The sequence below is a fragment of the Hordeum vulgare genome, chromosome 5H, assembly GCF_904849725.1.
Source record: "Hordeum vulgare subsp. vulgare chromosome 5H, MorexV3_pseudomolecules_assembly, whole genome shotgun sequence".
Classification (NCBI taxonomy): Eukaryota; Viridiplantae; Streptophyta; class Magnoliopsida; order Poales; family Poaceae; genus Hordeum; species Hordeum vulgare.
This window is the reverse complement of record NC_058522.1, coordinates 516,374,124-516,390,566: the sequence shown is the minus strand read 5'-3', so window position 1 is coordinate 516,390,566 and position 16,443 is coordinate 516,374,124. Positions and strand designations below refer to the sequence as shown.

Below are 16,443 nucleotides of genomic sequence, written 5' to 3'. Positions count from 1 at the left end.
GTGACATGTATCATATAAAAATTTGGCACTTTCTAGGTTTATACTTAAGCGATTGAATGCATTTATAGCCATTTGAAACAAACCAGGTATGCATGTGAAGCAACCGCTACTTCCTCGGTTGACATTGATATTTTTTTCCACACTCAACATACACCTTAACATGTGACAAGCAAAAAAACTTGACATTTTTCAGCTCTGTTATCTATATTTAAAGCATTAAATGCCTTTACGTCGATTAATTACTTAGAAACCTATTGAATGCCCTCAAAATAATAACTAATCATAAAATATGTCAAACTCTTACATGAAACTTAGGATGATGTATTTTTATTGTAGAAAAAAACTAGACAGTAAATTTAAACCTAAAACAGTAAAACCCTCGCACTACAAAAACACTAAAATCTGTCACTAATACTTGAGTTATTACTGGTAGATAGGGATCTGCCAGTATTTTTGGCTCCACGACTATTTTGACCCATGTATGCTTGTCACATGTTAAGGTGTATGTTGAGTGTGGAAAAATACTACCCAGAACCAGGTATTTTTTATTTTACATTTTTTCCAGATAAAACCTACTCCCTTCGTTCCTAAATATAAGTCTTTCTAGAGGTTTAACTAATGAACTACATACGGATATATATAGACATACTTTAAAATATAGATTTATTCATTTTACTTCGTATTTAGACACCTAATAAAATATCTTAAAAAACTTTTATTTAGGTACGGAGGGAGTAGCAGCAAAGCAACAACGATATCGAGGAAAATGCATCTAACAGACGAGCGCCAACTAAAAAAAGACGTGCGAGCGGGCGAGCGGAGACTGTGAGCAAGCAGCCAAGCAGAGCCAACTTGGGATCGAGCTTCTCTCAAAAACAAAAAAACTTGGGATCGAGCGGGACAAGCTAGGTGACCGACCGACTAAGGTAAGCGCTGTTGGGCCACGGCCCGTCTACCCACGTGCAAGTGCCAGCGTGCGTTTTCGGCTTTTAGGTGTCTTTTTTTTTTCCCTTTCTTTGAAGCGCATGCTCTTGCTAAAGCAGCGTCTTCTTTGTCTCCCGGGGGCTACTTATGGCTTATTTCTATGCTCGACATAATGTGTATCCCTATGAACATCCATGCTTAATAAAGGTTACATATACTTAAAAAAAAGAGGTGAATTTTTTTTTCTGTTTTTTTCGTGTTCCGGTTCTCACCGGTATTTCTTAGCTTTTGGATGATTTTCTTCCAAAAAATGCGTTTTGTGTTTTTATTCGTGTGAGAGACACGGTTTTGCTTCTGTCAAAGACATGATTTTACCTCCGCGAGAGGTACAGCCATACATCTCGAAAACAAAAAAAATATGTTTTTTCAATTCTTTTTCCTATCACTAGAGCCACGGTTTTGCTTTCGCGAGAGGCATAACAGTGCCTCTCGGTAACAAAAAAACATATTTTTTTGTTTTTTATCGCGACAGACACAGTTTTTCTTTCGCAAAACATACAATTTTTTTCTCACAAGAGACATGATTTTACTTTCGCGAGAAGCACAATTTTGCCTTTACAAGAGGCACGGCTGTACCTCTCGAAAACGGAAAAAACGTGTTTTTGCTTTCTTTCTATCCCGAGAGGCATGGTTTTCTCATCCGGTTTTTTTGTGAAAAAAAGTTTGCCAGGATCTATCAACGTGACATCTAGTTTTAAAGATCTCGATGTAAGAAACCCAACGGTAAAAACAGTTCGAGTTTTGGACGCACGGTTTAAGAGATAACACATTAAAAAAATATAAATCTATAAAAAAGAAAAACTTTCAGGTTGCGATAAATGACACACATGCATTGCGCCAATTATCATAATTTTATAAGATAAAAAATAATTTTTAAAAAAAGTATTCCTCAATTAATGGTTTTGCAGTTACAAACGTTTTCCTTTCGCACTTACTGTACAACGTATTCTCTGTGCTGGTCTTGTGTTACTGCTGCTGCTGTAAGTGGGCCGGCCCACCGCGGCCACCGATGGCCGAAAGAGGACTCGTACGCCTAAAAAAAGCAGACGCGATTCGAGGTGGAGGCGGCGCGCGGCGGAGATCGCCGGCCGGCCGTCGGTCCCGCCCCCCACTGGACGGCGCTCCACCCTCTCGCTGCGGCCGCCTTCTTCCTCGCTCCCGGTATGTCACCGCGTCCCCCAGCTCCTCACCTCTGGCTCCGCCCGTTCCCCACCCGCCCTCGTTGCTGGCGTCGCTGGTTCTTCGATCGCCGGCTAGCTTCCGTGGGATGGCGTATCGTATATCGAGATCCCGCATACATAATCACAACTCACAGACTCGGTCGATTAGGTTACTGTGCTGCTAAATCTTGTGCAAAGGTAGTGGGCTTTCAGCTGCCTTCTCGCGATGTTCAGTCAGCAAACGTCGATTTCAGATTCAGAGAACCTATTCCTGCAAAAAGAGCAAGAGAGTTTACACTGCTGGTGCTGATCGGCCGTCATTTCCTAACGGATGTTCTTCGAGCCAGGCCAAACCGCCAAAGCCATATATATGTTGTATGTATTTTCAAAGCTTGTGGCATGTAAACACATTTCTGTTCAGAAATGCAGTTTGCACTGTCAACTTGCCTCGCTGCAGCTAGCCTAGGCCTAATGGCTCTACAAAAGCAGTGCCAACAGTAGTTATTTTCTGTCGGTCGTTGACAGTCTCGTTGTTGTAAGACATGACTGTCAGGTTCTCGGTGGATGAGGAGGGGGATTTGGGGAATTCCTGTCTGAAGAAGAGACAGGGGATCGATAGGAGAGGCGGGTACTCTAGTTTTCTAGTGCGAGAAAAGGACATACAATGTAATTTAGGGTTTTCTTTCTTATCCTCTTCTTAGCCAGCAATGAGTTTATTACATACTTGTAGGGCAATTCACTGGGATCCGAATTACAGTTTATACTGAATGTAAAGGATACATGAACAGAGGTGAAACGTAACAGGGGGGTAAACTTGTTGGTACCATTCTTGTTCGTTGGATCTGGAGATCTGGACCGTTTATTTGATATAGTGATTCCTTTCTGCTGGCTTTACGCCTCCCCCCCTGATCTTTACGTCTTCGCCAATGTCTCTTCTCTGAACTTCCTGTTAACTGTCCAAAAGTTCAGGTTGTTTCAGTTTTGGGTCCTGACAATGACATGAATGTGAACCATGCTATCTACTCCCTCCATTCCTAAATATAAGTCATTTTAGAGATGTCACTATGAACTACATATGGATGTATGTAGACATACTTTAGAGTGTGGATTCGCTCATTTTATTCCGTATGTAGTACGTAGTGAAATCTCTAGAAAGACTTATATTTAGGAACGGAGGGAGTAGCTGCCAGCAATGAAATTACCTCTATATATTTTGTGGGTTCAGATGCAGCACATGCATATTTGTAATAGTTTCAGTTGTGGTTGCTTGTTGATATTGGGCAGATCAGCATGTGCCTGTTTACAGGGGTACTATATGATGTTTGTTGCTCATGGGCTGAAAACCATAGCATATTTACAGCGGAGGGATTAAATCTATGTACTTTTAATCCCTCCACTGGTTTTCTCAAGTAGTACATAGCAAATGTACATTCTGCACAGGCTGATCTGCTGGACCATATTGTAAGGACCTATGTGAGTATATGACACCTTATTCACTTACATGTGCACCAAGATTCAGGTCATTTTTAATAGAATGCCCCTACCATATTGTCAATAACTTCAAGCATTCTGTAGCTATCTATCTTTATCACTTGCTCCTCCACCTATACAAATTCATACCTCGCCAATTTCTCATGTCCCCGATCTCCAATTTTCATACCTTCATGCTTACCTACCTCATTTGATGACCCATGATCCTTCATGCAAAAAAAAACAAAATCAGGATCCAGTAAGCTTTTTCGATCATGTGGATCAGGGGTTGCTGCTGTCTGTTCAAAAGGAAGCAAGATATGTATGTGCACAACAGATTTACATTTTATTCCAACAGTTATTGGTGAGTCAGTCATTGTACTCTTTGGTATTCATCGCATATAGCTGATGATATTTCAGTGTAACTCAAATATCTCCACACGGTTAGAATAAATTAACGAAAGAAATTAGTTGATAGAATGATTTCTGGCAAGATTATATCACTTGATACATTACTACAAAAGGGTTCATTCATCGTCAATATATATAGTGATGTCATGCAGCTTTGATCTGCAGTGGTAGCATCACGTATTCGGCCTATGTCACTTTGGCTTGTCCAAGGATTCTTGGATTTGCTATTTCTTTGTCAAATTAGGTGTGTGAGACTTCATCTTTCTGATTTTGGAATGTTATCCAGAGGATGTTGAACGTCAGTAGTGGATTGTGTTGTTAGGGTGACTAAGGATTGGAGATGAATCAGAAGGAGCGAAGAGAAATGAGTGAAGATGACGCGGGCTGGCATAGTAAAAGAGCGAGTCCGCCAGAGATAGGAGGATAAATGGATAATACCACCTCACGGGGTCGCTCCATTGCAATGAGGCACATCTGAGCTGGAACCTGGAATAGGAAATTCATATAGGAGGAAAAAAAATTCCATGGTGCGCGCAGCTATATAGACAAGAACAACACTTTGTATCAGACTACTTGCTCTAACAGGTTAGTACTCTTCAACCAAAATGACTATTCTTAGACAGAAAGAATATGCACAGTGCACAATATTATTTACCACCCCAAATATTGAATGACATGCTTTAATATCCTTGTAAGGATTTAATTAATTAGTTTAATTAAAGGGAATCTCTGCCCGTGGAACCGATAGGTAGTTTGGCTCCCGAACGACCGCATCCGAATACAACAGACGCGTCGTTTTGATTGTGGCTGTTGTAACCATCGCGTATGTGCGATGCGCCTCTTCAGGAGGTATATATATGTACATCATCGCTGTCAATAAGCATCTGCCATTACTGTTCATTAACACGTTATCACGCACATCTCTCCCGCGAGAGCGACAAGCCACGCACAGAACTCGTCGGAGAAGATACCGGAACAGTGAGGATGTCGTCCCTCGCCTCCCTTCTCCTTGGTCTTCTCTGGGAAGAAGGGCGCTGTCACTTCCTTGCCGAGCAGCGCCGCCGGTTCGTCCGCCATCGATGGGGGGCACCACCAGCAGTTTCTGGCCTTGGCATTAACCGCCTCCAGAACTTCGCTGGACGACGCCGCCATGTCGCGGCCGCTGGACGCCGCCGCCACGCCACATCGGTGAACCGATGCCTGGCCACGCCGGTGGACAATAACCAGGGACTGGACCCAGGGCTGGTAGCCGGACCAAGTGCACCACCGCCGTTGAACTCTGCATGGGTGCGCCAGAGCCTGGACTCGCTGCTCCCTCCACTCCACGGTGGTGCCGTGTGCACGGGTATGGCCTGTGCCCCGCTCGCTCCATTGGCACACGCCTGCCGTCACCAACGCCAGCAGAGGAGCTAGAGCGGGAGATCACCGTCGACGTACCTGCACACGGCTACAGTCCGGCTCCGACGCGCATCGCCAGCGCCGGGGGTGATGGCCTCGTCTTCATCCCGACCCCAGGACGCGCCATGGCCACCACAGGCGCGGTTACCTCTGCCGGAGCGGGTGGCAGCGCTGGACCAGAACTGGTCGTTGCAGGGGCAAGCAGCGCCCCATGGGCGTTTGGCCGCTCCCCTACCCCTCTCGGCGAACATGGTCCTCTCCTCTTCGGCACAGGAGGGACGCCCGCCTCGAACATCGCCGACACGAGTGGCAGCGCGGGTTCGCCCGACACCGGCGCCAGCCGCCGTCTACTCTTCGGGCACTCTGTCGCCGCCGTCCTGGACGCCGTCCGGGAGCATGGAACCCGATGTCACTCGGCCTCGCCAATGTCCAGAATGGAGTGGAGATCCCTGACTACACCCCCTCGTCAGACGAGGAGGACTTCGCTCCTCGACCATCGACGGCTCGCCGGTGAACGCTTGTGTGGGGCGGCGGCAGGGACAGGGGGTGGGTGGCGCCGCTTGGAAATAGATTTGGGGGCGGTAGGGGAAATCCTAACCGTCGCCCCCTTTTACGCAGCGAGAAAAGCGGCGCCGGGCCAAGTGGGCCGAAAGGCAAGATGGGCTGCCCCTGTAGCAGTGCGCTATTTGTTGGTTTGGGCCTCTTTGTGTGCGACCCAGAACCATTTTTTCGTTTTTCTTTTCTGTTTAGTTCTTTAACTAGCAGTTTTAAGTTGTGTGTTGTTATTTAGTAGTTTGTGTAAATTACTATACTGTATTGTTCAGTGATTAGTGTATATTACTGTATTGTACAAGCACAATGTATGTCAACGTATATGTTCCAGCAATTTGGCAATTGCTATATGTTGATCAATTTACATGCATTGTTTTATTTACAACGCAATTAATTTGCTATGAGAGTAAATTAATAAGCATGATGATTGCATGCAGGATATGGCTGACATATCTAAAAAAGAATTTGCTGAACTTACCGTCGATGGTTCTAACTATTTGACATGGGCAATGGATGTCAAAATCAATTTGACGGCCAAGGGACTCAATTCGCCATAACCACACCTGCCCAAGGGACTTCGTCCATAACAGACATAACTAGGTATTCAAGATTGCACTTCATTCGACATCATCTTCACCCTGACCTAAAGACAGAGTATCTGATGGAGGAGAACCCTCTGACACTCTAGAACTCCTTAAAAGAGAGGTATGATCAACAAAGGCGGTGATGTTGCCTGAAGCGCAACGGGAATGGGCGCTAGTCTGATTCCAAGACGTTAAGTCTGTAGCTGCATACAATTCTGTTGTTCATAAGATCAACTCCAAGTTAAGATTCTGCAATAGTGTAGTTTCTAATGCTGATCTTATTGAAAAGACACTTTCTACTTTCCATCCTTCGATGAGGATACTTGCTAAACAATACCGTCACCTAAAGTATAAGAAGTATTCTGAGTTGATTTACTCGCTGCTTCAAGAAGAGAAGCACAATGAGCTTCTTGAGAAGAACAATTTGGCTCGTCCAATAGGAACGATGTCTCTGCCTGAATCACACTTCAACTCTAAGAATACTCAAAAGTTCAATGGTTCCAACAAGAACCGTAGGACATCCAATGGAAAGTGGAAGCGTAATGAGAAGCATAATAAGAATGGAGTCCAAAAGGGCAAAGGTTCTTTCAAGAAAAATGAAAGGACTAGCAACACTGGTTGTTTTAGGTGTGGTTGTAAAGGACATATTGCAAAGAAGTGTGACACTTGGAACCATTTGGTGGAATTGTACCAACAGTCACTTGGAAAGGGCAAGAAGGCTCAGGGGAACCAGTATGAAGCACACTTCACTGGAAATGAAGATGGTACCCCTACGGTTTATGGTTCTCGAGATGATTCTCTGAACATGGACAACCAGAAGCAGAATCAGCAAATGGAAGATCCAATAGTAGATGTCGATGACATGCTAGTGGAATTTGGTTCTAGTGACATATTTGGAGACCAGATTTAGTCTCATTTGTCTAAGTATTGTAATAATGTTATTAGACATATTACATGTGTTGTAAAATAAGTTATGTCCTTAGACATAATGTGTTAGCTATGTCGTGTGACATAGGGCTTGTAATAAGTACAAGACATATATAGTTTGTAATGTATGTACTGATTCTATATGAGTTTGATTATATACCGAACTTTGTTCTTTTACTCTATAGAACTTCAAGGAATAATACAATGGAGGAGGAAATGTGTTTAGTGGATAATGGATCTATTAACACGATACTTAGGGAGATGAAGTATTTCCAGACACTCAAGAAGAGTAATGGAAGTGTCATGACAATTGTTGGTCGAGACACGGTAATTGTTGGTTCTGGTCAAGCTACAATTACACTCCCTATGGGTACTAAATTGGTAATCCAGGATGTTGTACTGTATCCAGATTCTACTCGTACCTTGTTGAGTTTTAAGGATATCCAGAAAAATGGTTTCCATGTGGAAACTCATGAAGAGAGTGGGACTGAATGCCTACTCATAACTCAGCAAAAGGGATTTTGAAAGGAAATCCTTGAGAATTTGCCTTCTCTATCTTCTGGGTTGTATTATACATACATTAAACCAGAGACACATATGGCGTACAAGATAGTTTTCCAGAATCTTGATAAGTTCAAGATTTGGCATGGTCGCCTAGGTCATCCTGCTATTGGGGTGATGAGGAAAATTATTAATGGTTCTGTTGGACACAACATAACAGATAGAAAGTTCCCAAAATCATCGGATTTTGTATGCACAACATGTGCAACTGGGAAATTGATCACAAGGCCATCTTATGTGAAATTAAAGGATGAGCCACTTGATTTCCTTGAACGTATTCAAGGAGATATTTGTGGTCCAATACAACCGTTATCTGGACCATTCAGATATTTCATGGTCCTAATTGATGCATCAAGAAGATGGTCAAATGTGTGTCTACTCTCAACAAGGAACCATGCTTTTGCAAAGCTAATTGCTCAGATCATTAAATTGAGAGCAAATCATCCTGAGCATAGGATAAAAACCATCAGAATAGACTGCAGAATTCAGTTCTCGAGCATTTAATGATTACTGCCTAGCTTTGGGCATTTCTGTAGAGCACCAAGTACCTTATGTACATATCCAGAATGGTCTTGCAGAATCACTTATCAAGAGGATCAAGTTGATAGCAAGACCGCTCCTGCAGAATAGTAATCTTCCAGCTTCATGTTGGGGTCATGCAGTTTTACATGCTGCAGAATTGATACAAATTCGACCAACTGCATATCATAAGGTCTCCCCGTTGCAGTTAGCACGTGGAAACCAGTCAAGTATTTCCCATCTGCGGCAATTCAGTTGCGCGGTATATGTACCGATCTCACCACCGCAGCGTACATCAATGGGCCCTCATAGACGAATGGGGATCTATGTGGGGTACAATTCTCCGTCAATCATTAAGTACCTGGAACCCCTAACAGGGGATTTATTCACAGCCCGGTACGTTGATTGCATTTTTGATGAGGACAATTTCCCGGCATTAGGGGAGAGAATAACCACAAAGAATGCCGAGAAATAGATTGGGATGTGAAAGGCATCCAGTCCTTAGATCCATGTACGAATGAGTCTGAACTGGAGGTTCAGAAGATTATAAATTTGCAAAATATTGCAAATAATCTGCGAGATGCATTTACTGATTATAAAGGTGTCACAAAATCAAATGTTCCCGCTATAAATGTGCCAGAAAGAATAGATGTGACCCATAGATCTACTTAGCCACCTAAGAGGGGGAGGAATCTGGACACAAAGGACAAGGCTTTGCAGAAGCGTCCAAAGGGAATGAGGAATCCTCAAAAAGTAAATGCATGTCAACAAGATGTTGATAGTCAACCTCGGGTTGAAGGACACCTGAAGGATGTTAGACATCTAGAACCCAGCACGAGTGTGCACACAAATTTTGGTGTTGGGACATCGGAAGACCTTGATCCAATTATTAAGGGAAATCATGAAGGATCAAAAGGTATTGATGAGATATCCATTAACTATATTGATTCAGGAGAATCATACAACAGAAAGACTACAGTTGTCGACATTTATTTCTCCTCTAGAATTGCAGAAGGCCTTGAGTTGGATCGAGAACCTAAGTCCATGGCAGAGTGTATGAAGCGCTCAGACTGGTCCAAATGAAAGGCAGCAATTGAGTATGAATTGCGCTCGCTTATAAAAAGAGGGGTATTTACTGCAGTAATACCCACTTCTCAGCACGTGTTCCCCGTGGGAGCAAAATGGGTTTTCGTTCGTAAGAGGAACGAGAACAATGAGGTGGTGAGATACAAGGCAAGGCTTGTTGCACAGGGGTTCACGCAGAGACCCGGCATCGATTATGATGAAACGTATTCTCCGGTTATGAGTCGAACAACGTTCCGATATTTAATATCACTGGCAGTGAAAATAAATTTGTCTATCCAACTGATGGATGTTGTGACTGCATATCTATATGGGTCACTGGATTCTGATATTTATATGAAAGTTCCTGAGGGAATGAAGCTTCCGAATCCAAAGGCTAATCGCAATATGTATTGCGTAAAGCTTCAGAAGTCATTGTATGGCTTGAAGCAGTCGGAAAGAACGTGGTATAACCGACTGAGTATATTCCTTCTTCAGAAGGGTTACTCAAATAACAATGATTGCCCATGTGTGTTTATTAAGAAATCTAAAAATGGATTTTGTATTATTTCGGTGTATGTGGATGATCTGAATATCATTGGGACTACACAAGAAATACATGAGGCAAGTAATCATCTTAAGACGGAGTTTGAGATGAAAGATCTAGGTAAGACTAAATTTTGTTTGGGCTTACAACTTGAACATCTTCCTTCGAGAATACTAGTTCATCAGTCTGCTTATATCCAAAAGATTCTTGAGAAATTTAATATGGATAAAGCATATCCATAGAAAACACCAATGGTTGTTAGATCTCTTGATAGAGATAAAGACCCATTTAGACCTAAGGGTGATGATGAAGAGGTATTAGGAGCTGAGTTTCCTTACCTAAGTGCTATTGGAGCGCTAATGTATCTAGCAAACTGCACCAGGCCTGATATATCATTTGCAGTAAATTTATTGGCTAAATTCAGTGCATCACCAACAAAGAGGCATTGGGTTGGTGTGAAGAACATTTTCAGATATCTTCAAGGCACCAAAGATCTTGGTTTGTTCTATTAGAAAAATCAAGATAAGACCATGGTGGGATATTGTGATGCTGGATACCTATCTGATCCTCATAATGCCAGATCACAGACTGGTTTTGTCTTCTTGAGTGGAGGTATGACCTTTTCTTGGAAGTGGACAAAACAAACTCTGGTGGCTACATCCACGAATCATTCTGAAATTATTGCTTTGTTTGAAGCATCACGTGAATGTGTATGGCTTCGCAGAATGATAAACTTTATTGAAAGTTCAAGTGGGATTGGATCATTGGAATCACCCACCATTATCTATGAAGATAATGCTGCATGTATTGCACAGATGCAAACAGGTTATATAAAGAGTAATATTACGAAGCATATTTCTCCTAAGCTATTTTATCCCCATCAGTTACAGGAAACTGGGGAGATAAATATTTTGCAAACAAAGTCATGCGATAATCTTGCCGATTTGTTTACCAAGTCATTACCAAGTTCTTTATTTGAGAAGTACATCAATGGGATTGGTATGAAACGACTTCGTGACTTGCAAAATTCAGGGGGAGTGTATCCCTGAATGATAATCTGTTTGTGATCCTCGGATCTTTGATATTGCATTCTTTTCCTTTATAAGTTTTTCTTGGATGGTTTCTTATGGAAGGTTTTTAATGAGGCAATAGTAATGCAGACATTGTGATATGTCAGTTTCTCCTTATTTTCCCACTGGGTTTTTTGGAAGGAGTTCTTGATGGCATATTGTATATATCTCCTCATATTTTTTCTACAGGGTTTTTGGAGGAGACTAATCAAGTTGATTATGATGATGATGATGATGATGATACAAGAATAATTGAAGCAGAGATTAAGAGGAGTGTTAGGATTTAATTAATTAGTTTAATTAAAGGGAATCTCTGCCCGTGGAACCGATAGGTAGTTTGGCTCCCGAAGGATCGCATCCGAATACAACGGACGCGTCGTTTTGATCGTGGTTGTTGTAACCATCGCGTCTGTGCGATGCGCCTCTTCAGGGGGTATATATATGTACATCATCGCTGTCAATAATCATCTGTCATTACTGTTCATTAACAATCCTTAGTCCCAGTGACATATAGGGTGCCCAATCTGAGCATCTGTTCTCCCTTCATGTGGGAATAACTGATGCTTCTCTTTCTTCCTTATATAGGTTGTAAATGGCATGTTCCACAGCATTGATTTGAATCATTTGATTGACACATGTTTTCACATCCAAAAAGCACTGGAATCTATGAGTATTTTTTATTCAATTCAATAGTATAAATACATACAGACAGATCACATGGTGTATGTCTTCACTTCACACAAATATAATGTTTAGCAGTATGATTTACATTTTTGTTGGAGAACAATTCTTATCCTTCATCTCAAGAATTGGAAGATTCCACTCATTTCTATACGCTTCCCTTATTTTTGCGGCCGTACATTAGGACCGCTGGGACGTGGACGTTCAAGAGATATGAGTGCCAGTCCATAGATTTGGGGTCGAAGTTGAAGAGGCTACCATCTTTGCCGTCCATCTTTGCTTCCTTCCTCAACCTTGTTAAGTTTGTGTCATCAAAGCTTCAGACAAGAGAACATCAAAGAAAAACTGGATCAGCATATATACAGACAAAGTAGGGGTCAAACAAGATTATTCCAGATCGTCTTGGTATGCAAAATGGCAAATTAATTTGACAGTAATTAATGTAGCACGGGCAGAAAATGATCTTACCATCCTTTGAAGAAGGCATATGGTGCATACAACTTGACCAAGAGCATTAAGAAGGTGTATCTTCGGTTGTGCTTGTTATAATATTGGGAAAACAACCCACAGAATAATAGGCTCACTGCATGCAACATCTGTTCATTTGAAGTTAAGATATGACAAAAAATGTGAGTCTTCATCATACGAACACCATATTGGCTTGTATTTATGAATTATAGAACTATGATTATGTACCTCAAGTGGTAGTTTATACATCAGGATCAGATATGCACGAAAGTAAGCGAATCTCTTGAACAGGTATGGCCTTCTGTTTTCGAGGGGTTTCCCATTCTCTAGTACACGAGGATGGATGGAGAAGTAATCCCAGCATGCATCCTCAAAAACTTGACCGGTCAAAGGATTTCGGATTGCTGAGCTCACGTGGTAAATGACTTGCCCTTTCTCATTCCAGTGAACAGCCATGGCTACCAGTGTTGCATTTACCACCATATCTGCAGGAACCTATATATACGGACTATCAGTATCTCTCAAGTTTAAGTATACAATTCAATTAGTCAGGTTGCTCCATTAATTTGTCTACATCCATAATAGCTAATACGATTGGGTATTACTCACAGCATCCATTGTGTCTTTGAGATCACCTACGAAACATGGGAATGCTTGTTCATTGTAGGCGACAATCAGAGCATCAATTGTCCTGGAGATAAAATGGTAGAAAAAATTATATTCTATTGTGGTGATGTCCAGCTTGGATATATATGTGGTGTGATACTTCTACAGCAGTAAATAGTTGCGCGACATTGAATTGTAAATTGCCAGTACATTTATATGTTGACCTTACCTCGCCCCTTCTATCCACCCAGGAAATGGATCTTGGTAAGTGCTGGTTACCATGGTCGGTCGAATAATAACGACAGGAAGATCTCCCCTCTGCTGCTCAAGTAACATCTCCCCCATAGCCTTGGTAAATGTATATACATTTGGCCATCCAAAATGGCAAGCCCTTCAACAATATATAAACAATTTAGGTAGCGTCAAGCTGATTTTTGATACATCACACTCTCTCCCCTTGCAAGTGAACAATGTTTTCTGAAAGTACATATGAAAAATAAAGCCAAGACATCTACACCGACTTATGATTAATATTAGATTCTTAATTTCATATACCTTTTCATTAGTATTTTCTTAAAGTGCACACGCAATCCAGAGTAGTTGATGGGTTAGCTATAACTCACAAATCATATACATATAGCTTCTTAATGTCATAAATCTATGGCCATGTATAGAATCTTGTGAATGTGGCATAATAAATCAACTACTTCTTTTTTAAGTTGGTACGGGTCATGATCTAAAATGGTCCAAACCAAGAGGTCTAAAGGTGGCACCATTTGATATGACAACTACCTTATTAATGACATAACTATCACAAGTGATTTGATTTATAATTATTATCTGCTCTCCCTAAATATACTCACCCGTCAGAAATATAAATTTTTTTAAAAAGTGTTTTGTTAGATGACTCTAACTTTGAGTACCAGCACATAAAATTTTATTTACATTAGTCATGTGAAAATGGTGTGTTAGTTTTTTCATTGGAAGTATTTCCAAATACAACAACTTATTTTTACCAGCATAGCTCTCACAGCTGCACGTTGAATAACATGCTGATGTCCAAAATTTCATATATGTTCTTGAAATAAAGTGAATAACACATTTAGATTGGTCAAACCTCTTTAAGCCAAGTTCTTTCATGGCTGTCTTCTCTGATGATTGGTCTGAACTACCACTCTTAGCCTCTGCAAGTTCAGCCTTCACCTTCTCAACCAGCTGCAACTCAGCTTCAATGTCCAAGTGGTAACCAGGCCGTAGTGTTTCACCCATCTTGAGTGCTTTCTCCAGTAAAAGTCCTTCTTGAGTACCAGCTACAAAAGCTAATAGACAAAAGAACACATGGTTATTTTGTAGTTGGCCAATCATATATATACTCATTGTATTGTACAATTCTGCTCCATTTCTGACTGTGTGTACGACCGGGTATTATGTATAACTATAAACAAAACACGTACCAGTGGAAACATGAAGCAACAATTTCAGATTAGGACACTTCTTTGCAAATTCGCATCCATATTGGGCTCCTAATGCATTCGATGCCAAAGCAACATCGTACCTGTACATGCAATGGAATTCAACAAACATGCAAAATAATTCATACTGAAAGTGTAAATTGTTCGACTTCTTTTTTCTGTCGTCCCAGCACCACATCCTGCTATGTCTTTACAGGGAAACACATGAGCGTGCAGGTTTGGTCAGTAAGACTATTTGATATGAGAGGAGATTCAAATTGGATGCTGCAAAATGGTATTGATTCTGATGGGGAAAAATCGGTTACATGTTACTTCAGGATGGTTGTAGTCTTGGAGATAGAACTTATGTATATATGTAACTGTTACTGTACTAGATCGCATTTTCTCTTTTTGTTTGCTGATACTGGGGAATTAGACGGACCCCAACTCAAATGATTAGAACAAGTATAAGTGTATAGAAGTGCCCGTGATTAAATGTCTGTAATTTCTGTCTAATTAGCTACTGTAAAAACATATCTGAAAGGCTTTTACGGTTTTAGGTGTATTTTCCACAAATAATTTAGCAAGTGTTGTACCTTTCATAAAAGCTAGTTGTTGCAGCCCCATGGATGATAACATCGATCTCCTGATACAGGTCGTCAGATCTGGAGCTGTCGAGCCCAAAGTTGCGAGTCCCGACGTCTCCGGCGAGAGGAACTATCTTCTCTTTGATCAGCTTCTGGAAGCCAGCAAGCCCATGCTTTTCCCGCAGGGTATTGAACAGGTCCTTCCCTAGCACCTGCACTCACGATACCAGACGAACCAAATGAGTTTCCAGTTCCACGAGTTTCTAAAGATGACGCCAAACGTAAAGGATATATGCATATCTAAGGTTAGGTCCTGTCCATAGCACTGCATGTAGCCGTGGTAATCGAAAGCAATGACATGTATCGACTTTACCTGGGTCAGGATACGCTGCTCGGCGGAGGCGGCATCCGGCGCGCGCACCAGAAGGTAGACCTTCTTCACGTCTGGCTGTACTCTCAGTATCTTCTCCACCATCACTGCATGCATAAATACATTATTTATATATATATGCATAAGTACATATGGTACCTAAGGGGTGATGTATATATGGTATATATATGTGCATACATTTTCCGAGGAAGCCAGTTGAGCCGGTGACGAGGACGGTCTTGTTCCGGAGGCACCCAGCCACCGCGCCAGCGTCCATGGCAAGCTACCGTGATAATAAGGGCCGAGAATCGACAAACCTGAAAATGTGGAAGATGGTGGCCGGGTTTCTCTGGGAAGCTAGAGGAGGGGTGGAGTCAAGCCGGCCAGTCCAGGACGTGGCTGTGCTTGCGTTGTGGGTAGCTTAGGTCATGTGGGTGCACGGTTGCTAGTCTTATAGTCTGTCGAGTAGCCACCTGTTGTTCGGTTGGGCCTTGAGCTGTAACCAGACAAGGGACAAGTTTATGTCACTATTGAAATGAGTGAGAGAATGAATGCCTCCTCTAGGCAGATGGCTGTCTTAGTCCTAGGCTTTATGGCATACTTAGCTTGGCTCTCCAGTGGAGAGGTTCCTAAAGTAATTAAGCTCCTGGTTTTTGCAAAGCATATATGGGAGCTTGGTAAGCTTGTAGCATTGGGTGCTTTACGAACGGTAATTCCGATCGATGATTTTTTTTTCTGTTAGCAAAGGGCACTCCCAACACATTGCATCTTGAACTTGTATCTTGGCATACCTTTCTTAGTGGTTTGTATCTTACTGTTGTATCTAAATGACTCAACATTCAATATGTTTGTCAGATAAAAACATGAATTGTTCCACTTTTTGCCATAATAGTCATGTCTAGACTAATCTAGAATACATTTCCTTTCTTCGTCAACTAGGCCCCAGCTCCAGTATGTCTTGCTTGATTAGGTAGCGAGTTGGTTCATACAACTGAAATCATTGCATTGGGACCACCCTGAGTACCTTCAGAAAGA

General features: G+C 41.8%; 1 protein-coding gene across 1 annotated transcript; it reads right to left on the bottom strand.

Moving 5' to 3' along the window:
• Nucleotides 1-11,898: 11,898 nt before the first annotated feature.
• On the bottom strand, nucleotides 11,899-15,852 carry LOC123451996 (fatty acyl-CoA reductase 1-like). The gene is made up of 10 exons (XM_045128567.1): nucleotides 15,607-15,852; nucleotides 15,412-15,515; nucleotides 15,048-15,250; nucleotides 14,455-14,555; nucleotides 14,118-14,319; nucleotides 13,230-13,391; nucleotides 13,004-13,085; nucleotides 12,623-12,889; nucleotides 12,395-12,522; nucleotides 11,899-12,243 (listed from the first exon to the last, which is right to left on the bottom strand). The coding sequence occupies exons 1-10, from the start codon at nucleotides 15,683-15,685 to the stop codon at nucleotides 12,075-12,077; spliced, it is 1,497 nt and encodes a 498-aa protein (XP_044984502.1). The 5' UTR covers nucleotides 15,686-15,852; the 3' UTR covers nucleotides 11,899-12,074.
• Nucleotides 15,853-16,443: the final 591 nt, after the last annotated feature.

Coding starts and splice junctions, on each gene's coding strand:
- LOC123451996 (XM_045128567.1), bottom strand. CDS start 15,685: ATGGACGCTGGCGCGGTGGCTGGGTGCCTCCGGAACAAGACCGTCCTC. Junction 15,516..15,606: donor AACTGGCTTCCTCGGAAAAT/GTATGCACATAT, acceptor TTATGCATGCAG/TGATGGTGGAGAAGATACTG. Junction 13,086..13,229: donor GGGTGGATAGAAGGGGCGAG/GTAAGGTCAACA, acceptor TTTTATCTCCAG/GACAATTGATGCTCTGATTG.